The sequence below is a fragment of the Megalobrama amblycephala genome, linkage group LG18, assembly GCF_018812025.1.
Source record: "Megalobrama amblycephala isolate DHTTF-2021 linkage group LG18, ASM1881202v1, whole genome shotgun sequence".
Classification (NCBI taxonomy): domain Eukaryota; kingdom Metazoa; phylum Chordata; class Actinopteri; order Cypriniformes; family Xenocyprididae; genus Megalobrama; species Megalobrama amblycephala.
Window position 1 is genome coordinate 37606176 of NC_063061.1, and position 16132 is coordinate 37622307.

Consider the following 16132-nt stretch of genomic DNA (forward strand, 5'->3'; position numbering starts at 1 on the left):
TGCTCCTGGCCTGCTCGTTTGGGTAGAACCAGGACCAGGATATCACAATACTGATAAACTATAAATGTAGTCTGAAGATGTTTTGATCGGCTCAAAAAATGATCAGAAAAAAGAATCCTTAGAGCGGTTTTACTGACCCCGGGGTTGGTTTTAGTTTAGAAACCAAACAGAATTCATTTAAAGTGGCTTTAATTGTTAATATTTTCTTGTTTCTTGACTATTCTTGTGTAAGACTGTCCTTGTGTAACTTCTTTTCGTTATGTTATCTGCACATCATGGACACACCTAGACAAAACCAGAACTAGGCTTTATACACTCTCGCAAACAGGAACTCAAGACACGAATGCATTTCGAACATCTGCCCTCTCTTACTTGTTATTATATTTCTTAATATGCCATATATGGTATGGGTTGATCTTTGAGTACTACGATTGGACGGCCTGGACATCGTGGATGATTTTGCTAAATCTTGTGTATAAATATGAGGCTTCTTCCTTAACTTGAGAATGTTATGGTACACCGTCTCTGTGTCTGCTTGATCAACTGATGATTGATAGCTTTGAGGCTGCAGATAGTCTACCTGAAAATTAATCTAACAATCAGTATTTTTTTTTTTTATCGGTCAGGTCAGTGCTGTAGCAATGCGTCGCCTCCTTTCCATGTTTTTACTGCTAGCCATTATTGGGCAGCATGTGAGCGTTCAGTCCACAGTAAGACCATATGAGCGGAGCACACACATACGTTACAAATCAGTGTTATCAGTGTTACCGTGTCTCGGAAGTCCTGGGGGTCGTGGGGGACAGGACATGTGTCAAGGGGAATGTATGCCGCAGGATTCAGTCTGAGGGTAAGTTGGGCATTGATTTTATTTTGCTAATACACTGGTGGATTAGTGCTTCAGAGCCTCAAAGGTTCAAAACTGTTCAGTTGTTGTTAGTCATTTAATCTCCAGGGAACTGCACCTGTTTAAGATTTTTTTTAAGGGTCTGTATAATACTAAAGAACATAAAGATAAACGTTACTATGGGTTGGGTTAGCGTCAGCTCTTTTAAATGGATGATTGTTTTTAATGTTGTTTTAAGGTGGAAGAATCATCTTATATTATGAATGATGATACATCACTCAATGGGATTCGTCTTCACTGTGTCTATCCATCCAAAGGCTCACATGAGCTCTATGAAACAATTGAGTCCGACGTAGGAAAGTAATGGGCTCAGATTATATCGAATTCTTACATGAAGTGTTTATTCTACATAAATAAATGGAGGATTTTCTTGAAAATAATAATGAATTTTCTCAAGAAACCTCTGTCTTTTCTTCAGCTGGGGTGAATGGAAAGATATCAAGTGGTGTCCTTCTGGATTCTTAAAAGCTTTCCAGCTGAGAGTCGAATCTTCCCTAGGAGTTGGTGATGATACGGCCGCAAACAACATCAGGTGAGAATGTGCTGCTGTAAGTCATGCTGGATTTATTTTGCCATTTAAAGGGTTAGTTCACACAAAAATGAAAATAATGTCATTAATTACTCACTCTCATGTCGTTCCACACCTGTAAGACCTTCGTTTATCTTCGGAACACAATTTAAGATATTTTTGTTGAAATCCGATGGCTCCGTGAGGCCTGCACAGCCAACAATGACATTTCCTCTCTCAAGATCCATTAATGTACTAAAAACATATTTAAATCAGTTCATGTGAGTACAGTGGTTCAATATTAACATTATAAAGTGACAAGAATATTTTTGGTGCACCAAAAAAACAAAATAACGTCTGTTACAGCCACTGCCATAACACAAGAGAGGGATAAGACAACGGCTCGGTCAAATCGGTCAGCTACCGCATTTGTCTCCAGCTGAGAAAGCTGATGTTATGGAATTGGTGAGTACGTTTTCAGTGTTGTTCAGCAACATTCCCGGCCAGACGTCAGTTATCGAGCATGATATTGATGTGGGTTTTACGCCACCTATAAAACAGCATCCATATCGTGTTCGATAACTGACGTCTGGCCGGGAATGTTGCTGAACAACACTGAAAACGTACTCACCAATTCCATAACATCAGCTTTCTCAGCTGGAGACAAATGCGGTAGCTGACTGGACAAAGTTAAGAGCATCTCTGAATTGTTCAACCTACCCTGAACTATACACCTTGATGGTCCTTCGTCTGCCTCATCCATCCGTTCAGATGCGAGCAGCCCGACAGCAGATATTTCACACTCTGAAACGCAAGGTAGACCACTCTTTGGATTTTTGGCACCCGAATTTCTCTCGTAATAGGCTTTAATCATGTTCACATGGCATACTCGAGAACTCTGACGGCGGTCAGGAGTAAGAATGACATAGTCTCGATCTGACAACTTCTTTTTAATCACATAAGGGCCAGTATAACGAGCTTGCAATAACCCACCAAGTACTGGTAACAAAACCAAAACTTTGCCACCGGGGCTAAAACTCCGTTCTCTGGCTTTCTTATCAAACCGAGTTTTCATTTTCTCTTGCGCCTTCTCAAGATTTTGCTTGGCCAATTCACGGACTTGGTATAAACGTGTATAAAATTGTGAAACGTACTCAGGAAGAGTGCTGCTTTTTGGATAAGAAAGCCATTTTTCTTTTAGTACGGCCAAAGGACCGCGCGGATTGTGGCCAAAAACCAGTTCTGCAGGGCTAAACCCAAGTGATTCTTGTACCACCTCTCGTGAAGCAAAAAGCAACCAAGGAATTCCCTCTTCCCAGTCCCTCTCAAGCTCAAAACAGTAAGAGCGCAGCATAGACTTCAGGGTCTGGTGAAACCTCTCCAGTGCACCCTGGCTCTCAGGATGATAGGCGGCAGAGACGTTATGCTTAATATCACGTCGCTTAAGCACTTGAGAGAACGTACGAGACATAAAATTTGTTCCCCGGGCACTTTGTATCACTCTTGGTAAACTGAAAACTGAGAAAAACTTGATGAGTGCCTTAGTGATGGCTCTAGCAGTGACAGAACGCAAAGGAACCGCCTCAGGGAAACGCATAGTCACGCACATAATAGTTAATAGGTACGTGTACCCAGACTTTGAATGCGGAAAAGGTCCAACACAGTCAATTATTACGTGCTCAAACGGCTCCGAAACCATGGGAATTGGATAAAGCAGTGCAGGCTGAATTATTTGGTTGGGCACTCATGACAAGTCTGACAAAAACGTGAAACATCTCTTTTTAAGCCGGGCCAATAAAAATTCAGCAAAATCCGGTCATATGTTTTTGCGACACCTAAATGACCAGCCAAACTGTTATGTGCAACGCTTAAAATCATGTCACGATAAACTACTGGAACTACAATTTGCATGACTGTATTCCAGTCATCAGGAGATTTAGGAGACACCCATTTGCTCACTAAGATCTCATTTTTGAGAAAATATGCCTGGGACACCGACTGGTTGAACCAATTCAAACAATGGGGCAAGAGTTAAATCTGACCTTTGGGCAGCAATTAATTTATCTGGACACAGAGACAAATCAACATGATCTTTACCAGCACCATTCTCAGCACTCACGGGAATCCGATCTGCTTTTTCCTGTGGAGAAACAGAGAGCATCAGGATTTGCAATGAGCGTGTCGCATAAATCCACTTCATCTGAAATGAAACGATCAACTTGGCCATAGAGCGGAACGGACTGGCCCCCGTATCCCGAAGAATACGAACAGGTACAGGCTTACACAAACTGGGAATAAACAGTTCCACAATGCAGGAAAGGTCCATAACCAGTTTTAGTGAGACGGGCATCACCATCAGACTCGGGCGTAATGCAGTCAAATTTCGAACTGGAATCAACGGAGATCAAACCAACAGATTTTGTAGAACAGGGCAGTTTGCAATTAAATGACCAGAGGCCTTACAATAAAAGCAAACCCTATCACCAGTCGAAACAGTAGGCTTACCATTAAACGATTTGCGAGGCGGAACAGGTGGATCAACAGGAACTTTATCTCGTGATTTTTGAACGTCCTTGAATGTGACTTTATGCGTTAAAACGAAGTAATCGGCCAGAGTAGCAGCCTTGTGGAGCGTGTCTGCTTTCTGTTCGTTTACTTAAGTAGCAAGGGCGGAAGGAACACAACTCTTAAATTCTTCCATAAGGATTAATTGTCTAACCTGCTCTCTGCTCTCGGCTTTTTTGAGACGCACACCAACAAATCAAATAAAATCAGTTCCTTTGAGTCACGCGCAAACTCAACATAAGTCTGATTCGGAAGTTTCACGTGTTGTCTAAATCTCTGTCTATATGCCTCTGGGACCAAAACTCGTAGGCTTTTAAGGATAGCTTCGGAGCGATATAACAATCGTATAATCAGATTCAGATTCTTCGAAGCATATACCTTGCTGAATTCATAACGTCTGAACGGCCATCACTAAATAATATGTTGTTATTTTGTGGTGTTTTTTTTTTTTCGTCACACCAAAAATATTCTCGTCACTTTATAGTATTAATATTGAACCACTGTACTCACATGAACTGATTTAAATATGTTTTTAGTACATTAATGGATCTTGAGAGAGGAAATGTCATTGCTCCCTATAGAGGCCTCACTGAGCCATCGGATTTCATCAAAAATATCTTAATTTGTGTTCTGAAGATGAACGAAGGTTTTACGGGTGTGGAACGACATGAGTGTAAGTAATAAATGACAGAATTTTAATTTTTGGGTGAACTAACCCTTTAAGGACTCTGTATTCCCTCATCAAGCAGTTCAATTAATATCACACTCAGTCGTGCTGCTGATCGTGGTTGTGATTATGCCATAGGCTGCAGGTGATCATGTGACTGACATTCAGTCCAACAGCACAATAACATTTCTTATCATAATATTGTCACATCTGAATTTTCTCCAGGTTCAAATGCAGTCAAGATTCTGTGCTTCAGGGTGACGGCACAGCCTGGGGTAATTGGGGCAAATGGAGCTCAACGTGTGGTGGAACAGGAATCTGCGGCATCAAGACGCGGGTAGAAGAGCCAAAGGGAAGAGGAGATGACACCGCTCTCAATGACGCGCAAATGTACTGCTGTGATTAAGGTGATGTGATCTCAATCTAAACCTCAGACTGACACATACTGCAGATCAACTAAATCTGTTTTTTCTTTCAGGTGTAGGAGGATGACAACAAGAACAGCAAGAAGACCAAATGGATTATAATAATTGATCATAATACTACTATCACTGATATCATACTGTCAATCATGTTACCCTAAACCTTTTTACCTTTCTGAGGGCATGATTATATGCCCAACCTCATTTTAATATCTAGAAATAAACATCATCTTACATTATTGAATGCCAACTAATTTTTGAGGGATATTAATCTCAAAATAATGCCTGATTTAAATCATTAACATTTGAGTGTTTCTTTACTTCTTGTTCTTTGTTCATGTCATTATCCACATCATGATTATGACTGATTAATCAAAAAATAAAAGCTTTGTGAAAAATGTGCCCATTTCCAAAAGATTTATTTCTCTAGACACTGAAGCATAAGTAATGTCATTACAATCTATATTTGAAAACACTTTACAGTAAGGTTTTATTTGTTAACATCAGTTAACTACATTAGTTCACATGGACTAAAAAAGAACAATATTTCTACAGCACTTATTAATGTTAATTTCAACATTTACTAATACATTATTAAACTAACATGAACATTTGTTCACAAATGTAGAGTGGGGATTTATACTTCGCTTTAAGGACAAATAGGGATGCTACATATATATATATATATATATATATATATATATATATATACACACCATACTGAGGGTTTAATGATGTACTTGCACCTCCTGCAGGATCTTTTTAGGCTCAACAGTCAAAATTACTCCAACATAAAAGAACAGTTTAGCCTTCAGGTTACTTTTGTGTGCATTAGGATGCCAACTAGATGTTTTAAATCATTAATGTAAACCTATTATCTCTTTAATTACAAATTATTAATATGAATGTGATTCTGTCACCATTTTATCTAATATTTAGCATTTATTCTTCATCTTAAAAGTTATTAAGCATTTAGCGAACAAACAAATCCAAATTGACAAAACAAAATCTGAAAAGCATCATGTTGCCATGAATTTGCAATTTTTTTTCTCATCAATTAATTTTTTATAATGTGGGAACATTTTAGTTTTGTCACATTGTGACATTCCACTCACTTCAATAGCGGACATGGTATAAAAACGACTAATCTATATCAATTAATTTAGCAGACAATATGCAAAATGTACAAACACAAGCAATTTATTCACAAATTGGCGATAATATTAAAGCGCTCCAATGTGAGTTACAAAATTTGTACAGAGATGAAACTGCAAGCAATAGAGCCTCAAATTGTTTTAATTTCTGATTTTTTTGTTCTGTGAAACACAAAATGAGATGTTATGCAGAATGTTCACACTGCACTTTTACACATAATAAAAGTTTTTAAATCGCTTTGCTTAAAAAAAAGACAAAAGAGCACCATAAAAGTAAACTGAAACTACAAAATGCAATCCATTTGAGTTTGTTTGGTGTTGTTGATGAAAAAGACCATTGGTTCTCGTATGTCATGTGACCAGCCAATCACAACATGTTAAGTTTAAATATATGCAACAATAGAATTTTCCTGCATTATTCCTTCACAGACTCTTACTTTTTTAATTTTATATTTTGTGATGGTATTTTTTTAAGGTTCCTCAAGAGGAAACAGAAGAAACTGACATGTCATTACGGAGGTCAGGAGAGTCATGTGATCTCAGTGAAGCAGCATTGCTCTAATCGGTGTTGATTGGTCTTCTTTTATCTGTTTTCTCAGAACTCTTCATCACCTGGACAGACTGAAAACACTTGTGGACGACATGAGCGAGAGGAAGGCCAGAGCAGAGGATGATGGGACAGATTGTACACACACACCAGCAGCTAATATCACAAACGGTGCCAGAATCAAGAAGCATTTATGAATCAGAGATCAAAGACTGATATTATCCTACAGATACAGAGACGCTTCATGGATCATATTTGCTTAAAGTTTCAATTCCTGCTTCATGGTGTCTATTTTTCATGAAAACGTCATGAAAGAGAAAAAGTGTAAATAAATGATCAAGCAAAGTTGTTTCAAAGGGCACATGCTTTTATAAGCAATGAGCAACATTTGACTAGATCAGTGTTTGTTTAAAGTTTTTATGTTTAGGTCATTGACTTGCACAATCATTTAGTTGTGTCTTGATCGCTGGCTGGAACAATAATATGGTTAAATACTGATTCTTTTGCTAACTGAATGTGGTCGGTGAGTATTTATTTCTTTCCAACCCTATGACTTCAGAAGTTGAATTGTCTGAAAATACATTTATGACATTTAACGGGTTAATTCACCCAAAAATTTGATTTCTGTCATTAATTACTCACCCTCATGTCGTTCCACACCCGTAAGACCTTCGTTCATCTTCGGAACACAAATTAAGATATTTTTGATGAAATCCGAGGGTATCTGAATCACACGTAGGCAGGAACGTCATTGCATCTTTTGAGGTCCAGAAAGTTGTTAAAACAGTCAACGTGACTGCAGTGATTCAACCTTAATATTAATATTATGAAGCGACGAGAAGGTATACAAAAGAGGTAAGACTATTGTGTATATATACACCTCTTGTCATTAATGACTTGATTAACTGATTGTGCTCCACTTGTGTTAATTAATTAGGTTAATTATCTGAAACTGCCCCTCCTGAACTTTGTTAATAAAACATCAAATTAAAGTGTAATATTGACAACCCTGTTACCCTAAACTTTCTTACCCTTCTGAGGGCATAATTATATCCCAATGTGTTTATTTAGCTAAAATGGCCAATTCTAAAAATTCTTTTGATGCGACACAAATTCAAATCTCATTTTAATAACTTTAATATTTGGTTCAGTTGCATTCTTGGTTGACATCCATATCTAGAAATAAACATTCTTACATTATTGGATGCGTATTTATTAGTTTTTTTTTGTTTTGTTATTTGACGGATATTAATCTCAAACTAACGCCAGACTGAAATCATTAACATCTGAATATTTCTTTACTTCTTGTTCATGTAATTTCTCCACATGACTGATTAATCAAATAATAAATTATGTGAAAATGTGAAAAAATATGTCCATTTCCAAAAGAAATAATTTTACTGAAGCATAAGTGAAGTCTTTATAATAAATATTTGATAACACATTACAATGAGATTTTATTTGTGTTAACATTAGTTAACTACTAGTTAACATGGACGAAGAATGAACAATACTTCTACAGCACTTATTAATGTTAATTTCAACATTTACTAATACATTATTAAAATCACAAGTTGTATTTGTCCATTTGTCTTATTGTGTGTTTACATGCATTGATTGTAATATTTGAGATCAGTTTTCCTGTTTCTCAGTCGTTTAGTTTTGCATCACTATCTGTCTGGAACCAGAGTATCACGATATTGATCAAATCTGATGCCTTGAGCGACTCTATACGCTTTAACTATTTTTGTCTTGTTCTTCAGTTCAAACATCTAAACTTTCTTAAATCAAGATACACTTGAGAATCAAAATGACTTGTTTTCTGAGGAAAGTATCAAATGAAGTGGGTTTATGCTTGAGTCAAGAACAAATATCTGTCAATGTGGTCAGAAATATAGTATTGTTTTCTCTTTGAATTAAGTTTATTTTTTCTGACCACATTGGCACATGTGTTTTCCTGAAAACAAGACTTTTTACGTCTCAAGTAAATGCATTTTAAAAATACATTTAATAATGTGTGGATATTTGTGCTGGAAAACAAGACAAAAATACTAGTCAGAGTATTATATTTTTTGCAGTGTTTGCTGTGCAGGTTGTACTCAGGACTAATGAAGCAGAGTGGGATTTACAAGCCTGCTTTGAGTGCACTGACTGGACCGTTTTTAGGGCTGCTGCCATGGACCGGGAAGAGCTCACGGATTGTAAGTACCCCACAACACTGTCCAATCAACAATTGGCCATTGATTTGACTTCTGAGGTTTTTGATTTTTATTGCAGGTTTGAAAAACCCCGTCTCACACCAGTTCTGACCTTCTCTCCATACTCCAACACCTCCAGCACTTCAGGTCTGTGAAAAGGATGTGTGTCGGGTCTTCCAGAAACAGAAGACAAGAAAAGCACCAGGCCCAGATGTCTGAAATCCTGTGCCACAAATCTTCAACAGATCACTGGAGCTGTGCGACGTTCCTTCCTGCTTCAAATGCTCCACCATCATCCCAATTCTGAAGAAACCCAAAATCACAGGACTGGATGACTACAGATCTATTGTCTTAACATCTGTGGTCATGAAGTCATTTGAAAGACTGGTGCTGGCCTGCCTGAAGGACATCACTGGACCCTCACTGGACGACTCCCTGCAGTTTGTTTATCGAGGTCAGTGGATGATTCAGTCAAAATGAGACTGCATTATATCTTACAACATCTCGACAGAGCACTGAACACCAGAACGGCTAGGCATAAGAACAGTTTCTTCCTCGTATGTTTGTAGTATTTTGATTTGGTGATTACTTTTTCCTTTGGAGTTTGGAGTGAAATTCTCTTTGTCTTTAAATCTAGATTAAAGACGCATCTCTTTAGCCAAGCGTTCACATAATGCATCTCATATCAGATCAATTGCCCATGATTATCTTTGCTTAATGTAATGAACAGCAGCTATGCTAATTATTCTCCATTTGCTTTTCTGTTTTACGTCGGGACGCCCGTCCTGAGGTGACTAGAGAGGACATCAGCTTCAGTTTGGATCCAGCCTCTTATGAACACTTCAGATGACCAACAAATGTGAAGAGACTCCTGTGAGGACTTCAGATGAAGCAACATCTGGATCAACATGCACATTCCCAAATTTCTATATCCTAATTATTGTTAACATGTAATCATTAATCTGCTAACAGTGATTGTAAATTAAATTGCCTAAATTATTATATCGTTAGCTAACTGCATGATTATATATGTACATTTCTGAAACCACATACATTGGACAGTCACCTCCAATAACAGATTACTCTAAATTGTAATGTTGACATTCATTCTCTGTAAGAAGAATGCATTGAAACGATATCTATTGTGAAAAACGTTAAATAAATGTGAATTGAATTGTTTTATTTGTGATTGAGTGTAGAGCAATTGCCATTGGATATGATTGTCATCTTTAGTGGTTACAATTGTTAGATTTTGCTTGTTTTGTATCTTTGCCATTTACCCGTTGTGCAACTTTTGAATGTTTTCTAATAAACTTGGTTGTACATTTGCAATAAACACACTGTGGTGGTTGCTCTCTTGAGTTCTCCTCATCTCTTGCGAGATGATGGGGTTACAAATCATTATTTATTTTTTTTTAGGCATTTTACCAAGAAAAAACGTTTTCAAGGACACTGACGGTTAAACGTAAGATCAGTGTTTATATTTTTGTGTGTTCACGTACAGGTCATTGATGTGCTCTCGGTGCTCCTGGCCGCTCGTTTGGTAGAACCAGGATATCACAATACTGATAAACTATAAATGTAGTCTGAAGATGTTTTGATCGGCTCAAAAAATGATCAGAAAAAAGAATCCTTTTTTACTGACCCCGGGGTTGGTTTTAGTTTATAAACCAAACAATTCATTTAAAGTGGCTTTAATTGTTAATATTTTCTTGTTTCTTGACTATTCTTGTGTAAGACTGCCCTTGTGTAACTTCTTTTCGTTATGTTATCTGCACATCATGGACACACCTAGACAAAACCAGAACTAGGCTTTATACACTCACGCAAACAGGAACTCAAGACACGAATGCATTTGAACATCTGCCCTCTCTTACTTGTTATTATATTTCTTAATATGCCATATATGGTATGGGTTGATCTTTGAGTACTACGATTGGACGGCCTGGACATCGTGGATGATTTTGCTAAATCTTGTGTATAAATATGAGGCTTCTTCCTTAACTTGAGAATGTTATGGTACACCGTCTCTGTGTCTGCTTGATCAACTGATGATAGATAGATTTGAGGCTGCAGATAGTCTACCTGAAAATTAATCTAACAATCAGTATATTTTTTTTATCGGTCAGGTCAGTGCTGTAGCAATGCGTCGCCTCCTTTCCATGTTTTTACTGCTAGCCATTATTGGGCAGCATGTGAGCGTTCAGTCCACAGTAAGACCATATGAGCGGAGCACACACAGAAGTTACAAATCAGTGTTATCAGTGTTGACCGTGTCTAACGGAATGTCCTGGGGGTCGTGGGGGGATCAGGACATGTGTCCAAGGGGAATGTATGCCGCAGGATTCAGTCTGAGGGTAAGTTGGGCATTGATTTTATTTTGCTAATACACTGGTGGATTAGTGCTTCAGAGCCTCAAAGGTTCAAAACTGTTCAGTTGTTGTTAGTCATTTAATCTCCAGGGAACTGCACCTGTTTAAGATTTTTTTTAAGGGTCTGTATAATACTAAAGAACATAAAGATAAACGTTACTATGGGTTGGGTTAGCGTCAGCTCTTTTAAATGGATGATTGTTTTTAATGTTGTTTTAAGGTGGAAGAATCATCTTATATTATGAATGATGATACATCACTCAATGGGATTCGTCTTCACTGTGTCTATCCATCCAAAGGCTCACATGAGCTCTATGAAACAATTGAGTCCGACGTAGGAAAGTAATGGGCTCAGATTATATCGAATTCTTACATGAAGTGTTTATTCTACATAAATAAATGGAGGATTTTCTTGAAAATAATAATGAATTTTCTCAAGAAACCTCTGTCTTTTCTTCAGCTGGGGTGAATGGAAAGATATCAAGTGGTGTCCTTCTGGATTCTTAAAAGCTTTCCAGCTGAGAGTCGAATCTTCCCTAGGAGTTGGTGATGATACGGCCGCAAACAACATCAGGTGAGAATGTGCTGCTGTAAGTCATGCTGGATTTATTTTGCCATTTAAAGGGTTAGTTCACACAAAAATGAAAATAATGTCATTAATTACTCACTCTCATGTCGTTCCACACCTGTAAGACCTTCGTTTATCTTCGGAACACAATTTAAGATATTTTTGTTGAAATCCGATGGCTCCGTGAGGCCTGCACAGCCAACAATGACATTTCCTCTCTCAAGATCCATTAATGTACTAAAAACATATTTAAATCAGTTCATGTGAGTACAGTGGTTCAATATTAACATTATAAAGTGACAAGAATATTTTTGGTGCACCAAAAAAACAAAATAACGTCTGTTACAGCCACTGCCATAACACAAGAGAGGGATAAGACAACGGCTCGGTCAAATCGGTCAGCTACCGCATTTGTCTCCAGCTGAGAAAGCTGATGTTATGGAATTGGTGAGTACGTTTTCAGTGTTGTTCAGCAACATTCCCGGCCAGACGTCAGTTATCGAGCATGATATTGATGTGGGTTTTACGCCACCTATAAAACAGCATCCATATCGTGTTCGATAACTGACGTCTGGCCGGGAATGTTGCTGAACAACACTGAAAACGTACTCACCAATTCCATAACATCAGCTTTCTCAGCTGGAGACAAATGCGGTAGCTGACTGGACAAAGTTAAGAGCATCTCTGAATTGTTCAACCTACCCTGAACTATACACCTTGATGGTCCTTCGTCTGCCTCATCCATCCGTTCAGATGCGAGCAGCCCGACAGCAGATATTTCACACTCTGAAACGCAAGGTAGACCACTCTTTGGATTTTTGGCACCCGAATTTCTCTCGTAATAGGCTTTAATCATGTTCACATGGCATACTCGAGAACTCTGACGGCGGTCAGGAGTAAGAATGACATAGTCTCGATCTGACAACTTCTTTTTAATCACATAAGGGCCAGTATAACGAGCTTGCAATAACCCACCAAGTACTGGTAACAAAACCAAAACTTTGCCACCGGGGCTAAAACTCCGTTCTCTGGCTTTCTTATCAAACCGAGTTTTCATTTTCTCTTGCGCCTTCTCAAGATTTTGCTTGGCCAATTCACGGACTTGGTATAAACGTGTATAAAATTGTGAAACGTACTCAGGAAGAGTGCTGCTTTTTGGATAAGAAAGCCATTTTTCTTTTAGTACGGCCAAAGGACCGCGCGGATTGTGGCCAAAAACCAGTTCTGCAGGGCTAAACCCAAGTGATTCTTGTACCACCTCTCGTGAAGCAAAAAGCAACCAAGGAATTCCCTCTTCCCAGTCCCTCTCAAGCTCAAAACAGTAAGAGCGCAGCATAGACTTCAGGGTCTGGTGAAACCTCTCCAGTGCACCCTGGCTCTCAGGATGATAGGCGGCAGAGACGTTATGCTTAATATCACGTCGCTTAAGCACTTGAGAGAACGTACGAGACATAAAATTTGTTCCCCGGGCACTTTGTATCACTCTTGGTAAACTGAAAACTGAGAAAAACTTGATGAGTGCCTTAGTGATGGCTCTAGCAGTGACAGAACGCAAAGGAACCGCCTCAGGGAAACGCATAGTCACGCACATAATAGTTAATAGGTACGTGTACCCAGACTTTGAATGCGGAAAAGGTCCAACACAGTCAATTATTACGTGCTCAAACGGCTCCGAAACCATGGGAATTGGATAAAGCAGTGCAGGCTGAATTATTTGGTTGGGCACTCATGACAAGTCTGACAAAAACGTGAAACATCTCTTTTTAAGCCGGGCCAATAAAAATTCAGCAAAATCCGGTCATATGTTTTTGCGACACCTAAATGACCAGCCAAACTGTTATGTGCAACGCTTAAAATCATGTCACGATAAACTACTGGAACTACAATTTGCATGACTGTATTCCAGTCATCAGGAGATTTAGGAGACACCCATTTGCTCACTAAGATCTCATTTTTGAGAAAATATGCCTGGGACACCGACTGGTTGAACCAATTCAAACAATGGGGCAAGAGTTAAATCTGACCTTTGGGCAGCAATTAATTTATCTGGACACAGAGACAAATCAACATGATCTTTACCAGCACCATTCTCAGCACTCACGGGAATCCGATCTGCTTTTTCCTGTGGAGAAACAGAGAGCATCAGGATTTGCAATGAGCGTGTCGCATAAATCCACTTCATCTGAAATGAAACGATCAACTTGGCCATAGAGCGGAACGGACTGGCCCCCGTATCCCGAAGAATACGAACAGGTACAGGCTTACACAAACTGGGAATAAACAGTTCCACAATGCAGGAAAGGTCCATAACCAGTTTTAGTGAGACGGGCATCACCATCAGACTCGGGCGTAATGCAGTCAAATTTCGAACTGGAATCAACGGAGATCAAACCAACAGATTTTGTAGAACAGGGCAGTTTGCAATTAAATGACCAGAGGCCTTACAATAAAAGCAAACCCTATCACCAGTCGAAACAGTAGGCTTACCATTAAACGATTTGCGAGGCGGAACAGGTGGATCAACAGGAACTTTATCTCGTGATTTTTGAACGTCCTTGAATGTGACTTTATGCGTTAAAACGAAGTAATCGGCCAGAGTAGCAGCCTTGTGGAGCGTGTCTGCTTTCTGTTCGTTTACTTAAGTAGCAAGGGCGGAAGGAACACAACTCTTAAATTCTTCCATAAGGATTAATTGTCTAACCTGCTCTCTGCTCTCGGCTTTTTGAGACGCACACCAACAATCAAAAAAAATTTCCTTTTCACGCGCAAACTCAACATAAGTCTGATTCGGAAGTTTCACGTGTTGTCTAAATCTCTGTCTATATGCCTCTGGGACCAACTCGTAGGCTTTTAATATAGCAGCTTTAACAATCGTATAATCAGCAGATTCTTCGAAGCATATACCTTGCTGATTCATAACGTCTGAACGGCCATCACTAAATATGTTGTTATTTTGTGGTGTTTTTTTTTTCGTCACACCAAAAATATTCTCGTCACTTTATAGTATTAATATTGAACCACTGTACTCACATGAACTGATTTAAATATGTTTTTAGTACATTAATGGATCTTGAGAGAGGAAATGTCATTGCTCCCTATAGAGGCCTCACTGAGCCATCGGATTTCATCAAAAATATCTTAATTTGTGTTCTGAAGATGAACGAAGGTTTTACGGGTGTGGAACGACATGAGTGTAAGTAATAAATGACAGAATTTTAATTTTTGGGTGAACTAACCCTTTAAGGACTCTGTATTCCCTCATCAAGCAGTTCAATTAATATCACACTCAGTCGTGCTGCTGATCGTGGTTGTGATTATGCCATAGGCTGCAGGTGATCATGTGACTGACATTCAGTCCAACAGCACAATAACATTTCTTATCATAATATTGTCACATCTGAATTTTCTCCAGGTTCAAATGCAGTCAAGATTCTGTGCTTCAGGGTGACGGCACAGCCTGGGGTAATTGGGGCAAATGGAGCTCAACGTGTGGTGGAACAGGAATCTGCGGCATCAAGACGCGGGTAGAAGAGCCAAAGGGAAGAGGAGATGACACCGCTCTCAATGACGCGCAAATGTACTGCTGTGATTAAGGTGATGTGATCTCAATCTAAACCTCAGACTGACACATACTGCAGATCAACTAAATCTGTTTTTTCTTTCAGGTGTAGGAGGATGACAACAAGAACAGCAAGAAGACCAAATGGATTATAATAATTGATCATAATACTACTATCACTGATATCATACTGTCAATCATGTTACCCTAAACCTTTTTACCTTTCTGAGGGCATGATTATATGCCCAACCTCATTTTAATATCTAGAAATAAACATCATCTTACATTATTGAATGCCAACTAATTTTTGAGGGATATTAATCTCAAAATAATGCCTGATTTAAATCATTAACATTTGAGTGTTTCTTTACTTCTTGTTCTTTGTTCATGTCATTATCCACATCATGATTATGACTGATTAATCAAAAAATAAAAGCTTTGTGAAAAATGTGCCCATTTCCAAAAGATTTATTTCTCTAGACACTGAAGCATAAGTAATGTCATTACAATTTATATTTGAAAACACTTTACAGTAAGGTTTTATTTGTTAACATCAGTTAACTACATTAGTTCACATGGACTAAAAAAGAACAATATTTCTACAGCACTTATTAATGTTAATTTCAACATTTACTAATACATTATTAAACTAACATGAACATTTGTTC

The 16132-nt window shown here is 38.4% G+C and overlaps 2 protein-coding genes across 2 annotated transcripts; both read left to right on the forward strand.

The window, feature by feature from the left end:
* The first annotated feature begins 818 nt into the window (after positions 1-818).
* On the forward strand, positions 819-5466 carry LOC125252852 (vitelline membrane outer layer protein 1 homolog). Its single transcript, XM_048166469.1, has 5 exons — positions 819-847; positions 1083-1204; positions 1323-1436; positions 4870-5051; positions 5123-5466. Exons 1-4 carry the CDS (start codon positions 821-823, stop codon positions 5048-5050), a joined length of 444 nt encoding a protein of 147 aa, XP_048022426.1. The 5' UTR covers positions 819-820; the 3' UTR covers position 5051; positions 5123-5466.
* A 5501-nt stretch (positions 5467-10967) lies between these two features.
* Positions 10968-15914, forward strand: LOC125252843 (vitelline membrane outer layer protein 1-like). Its single transcript, XM_048166457.1, has 5 exons — positions 10968-11322; positions 11558-11679; positions 11798-11911; positions 15318-15499; positions 15571-15914. Exons 1-4 carry the CDS (start codon positions 11110-11112, stop codon positions 15496-15498), a joined length of 630 nt encoding a protein of 209 aa, XP_048022414.1. The 5' UTR covers positions 10968-11109; the 3' UTR covers position 15499; positions 15571-15914.
* Positions 15915-16132: the final 218 nt, after the last annotated feature.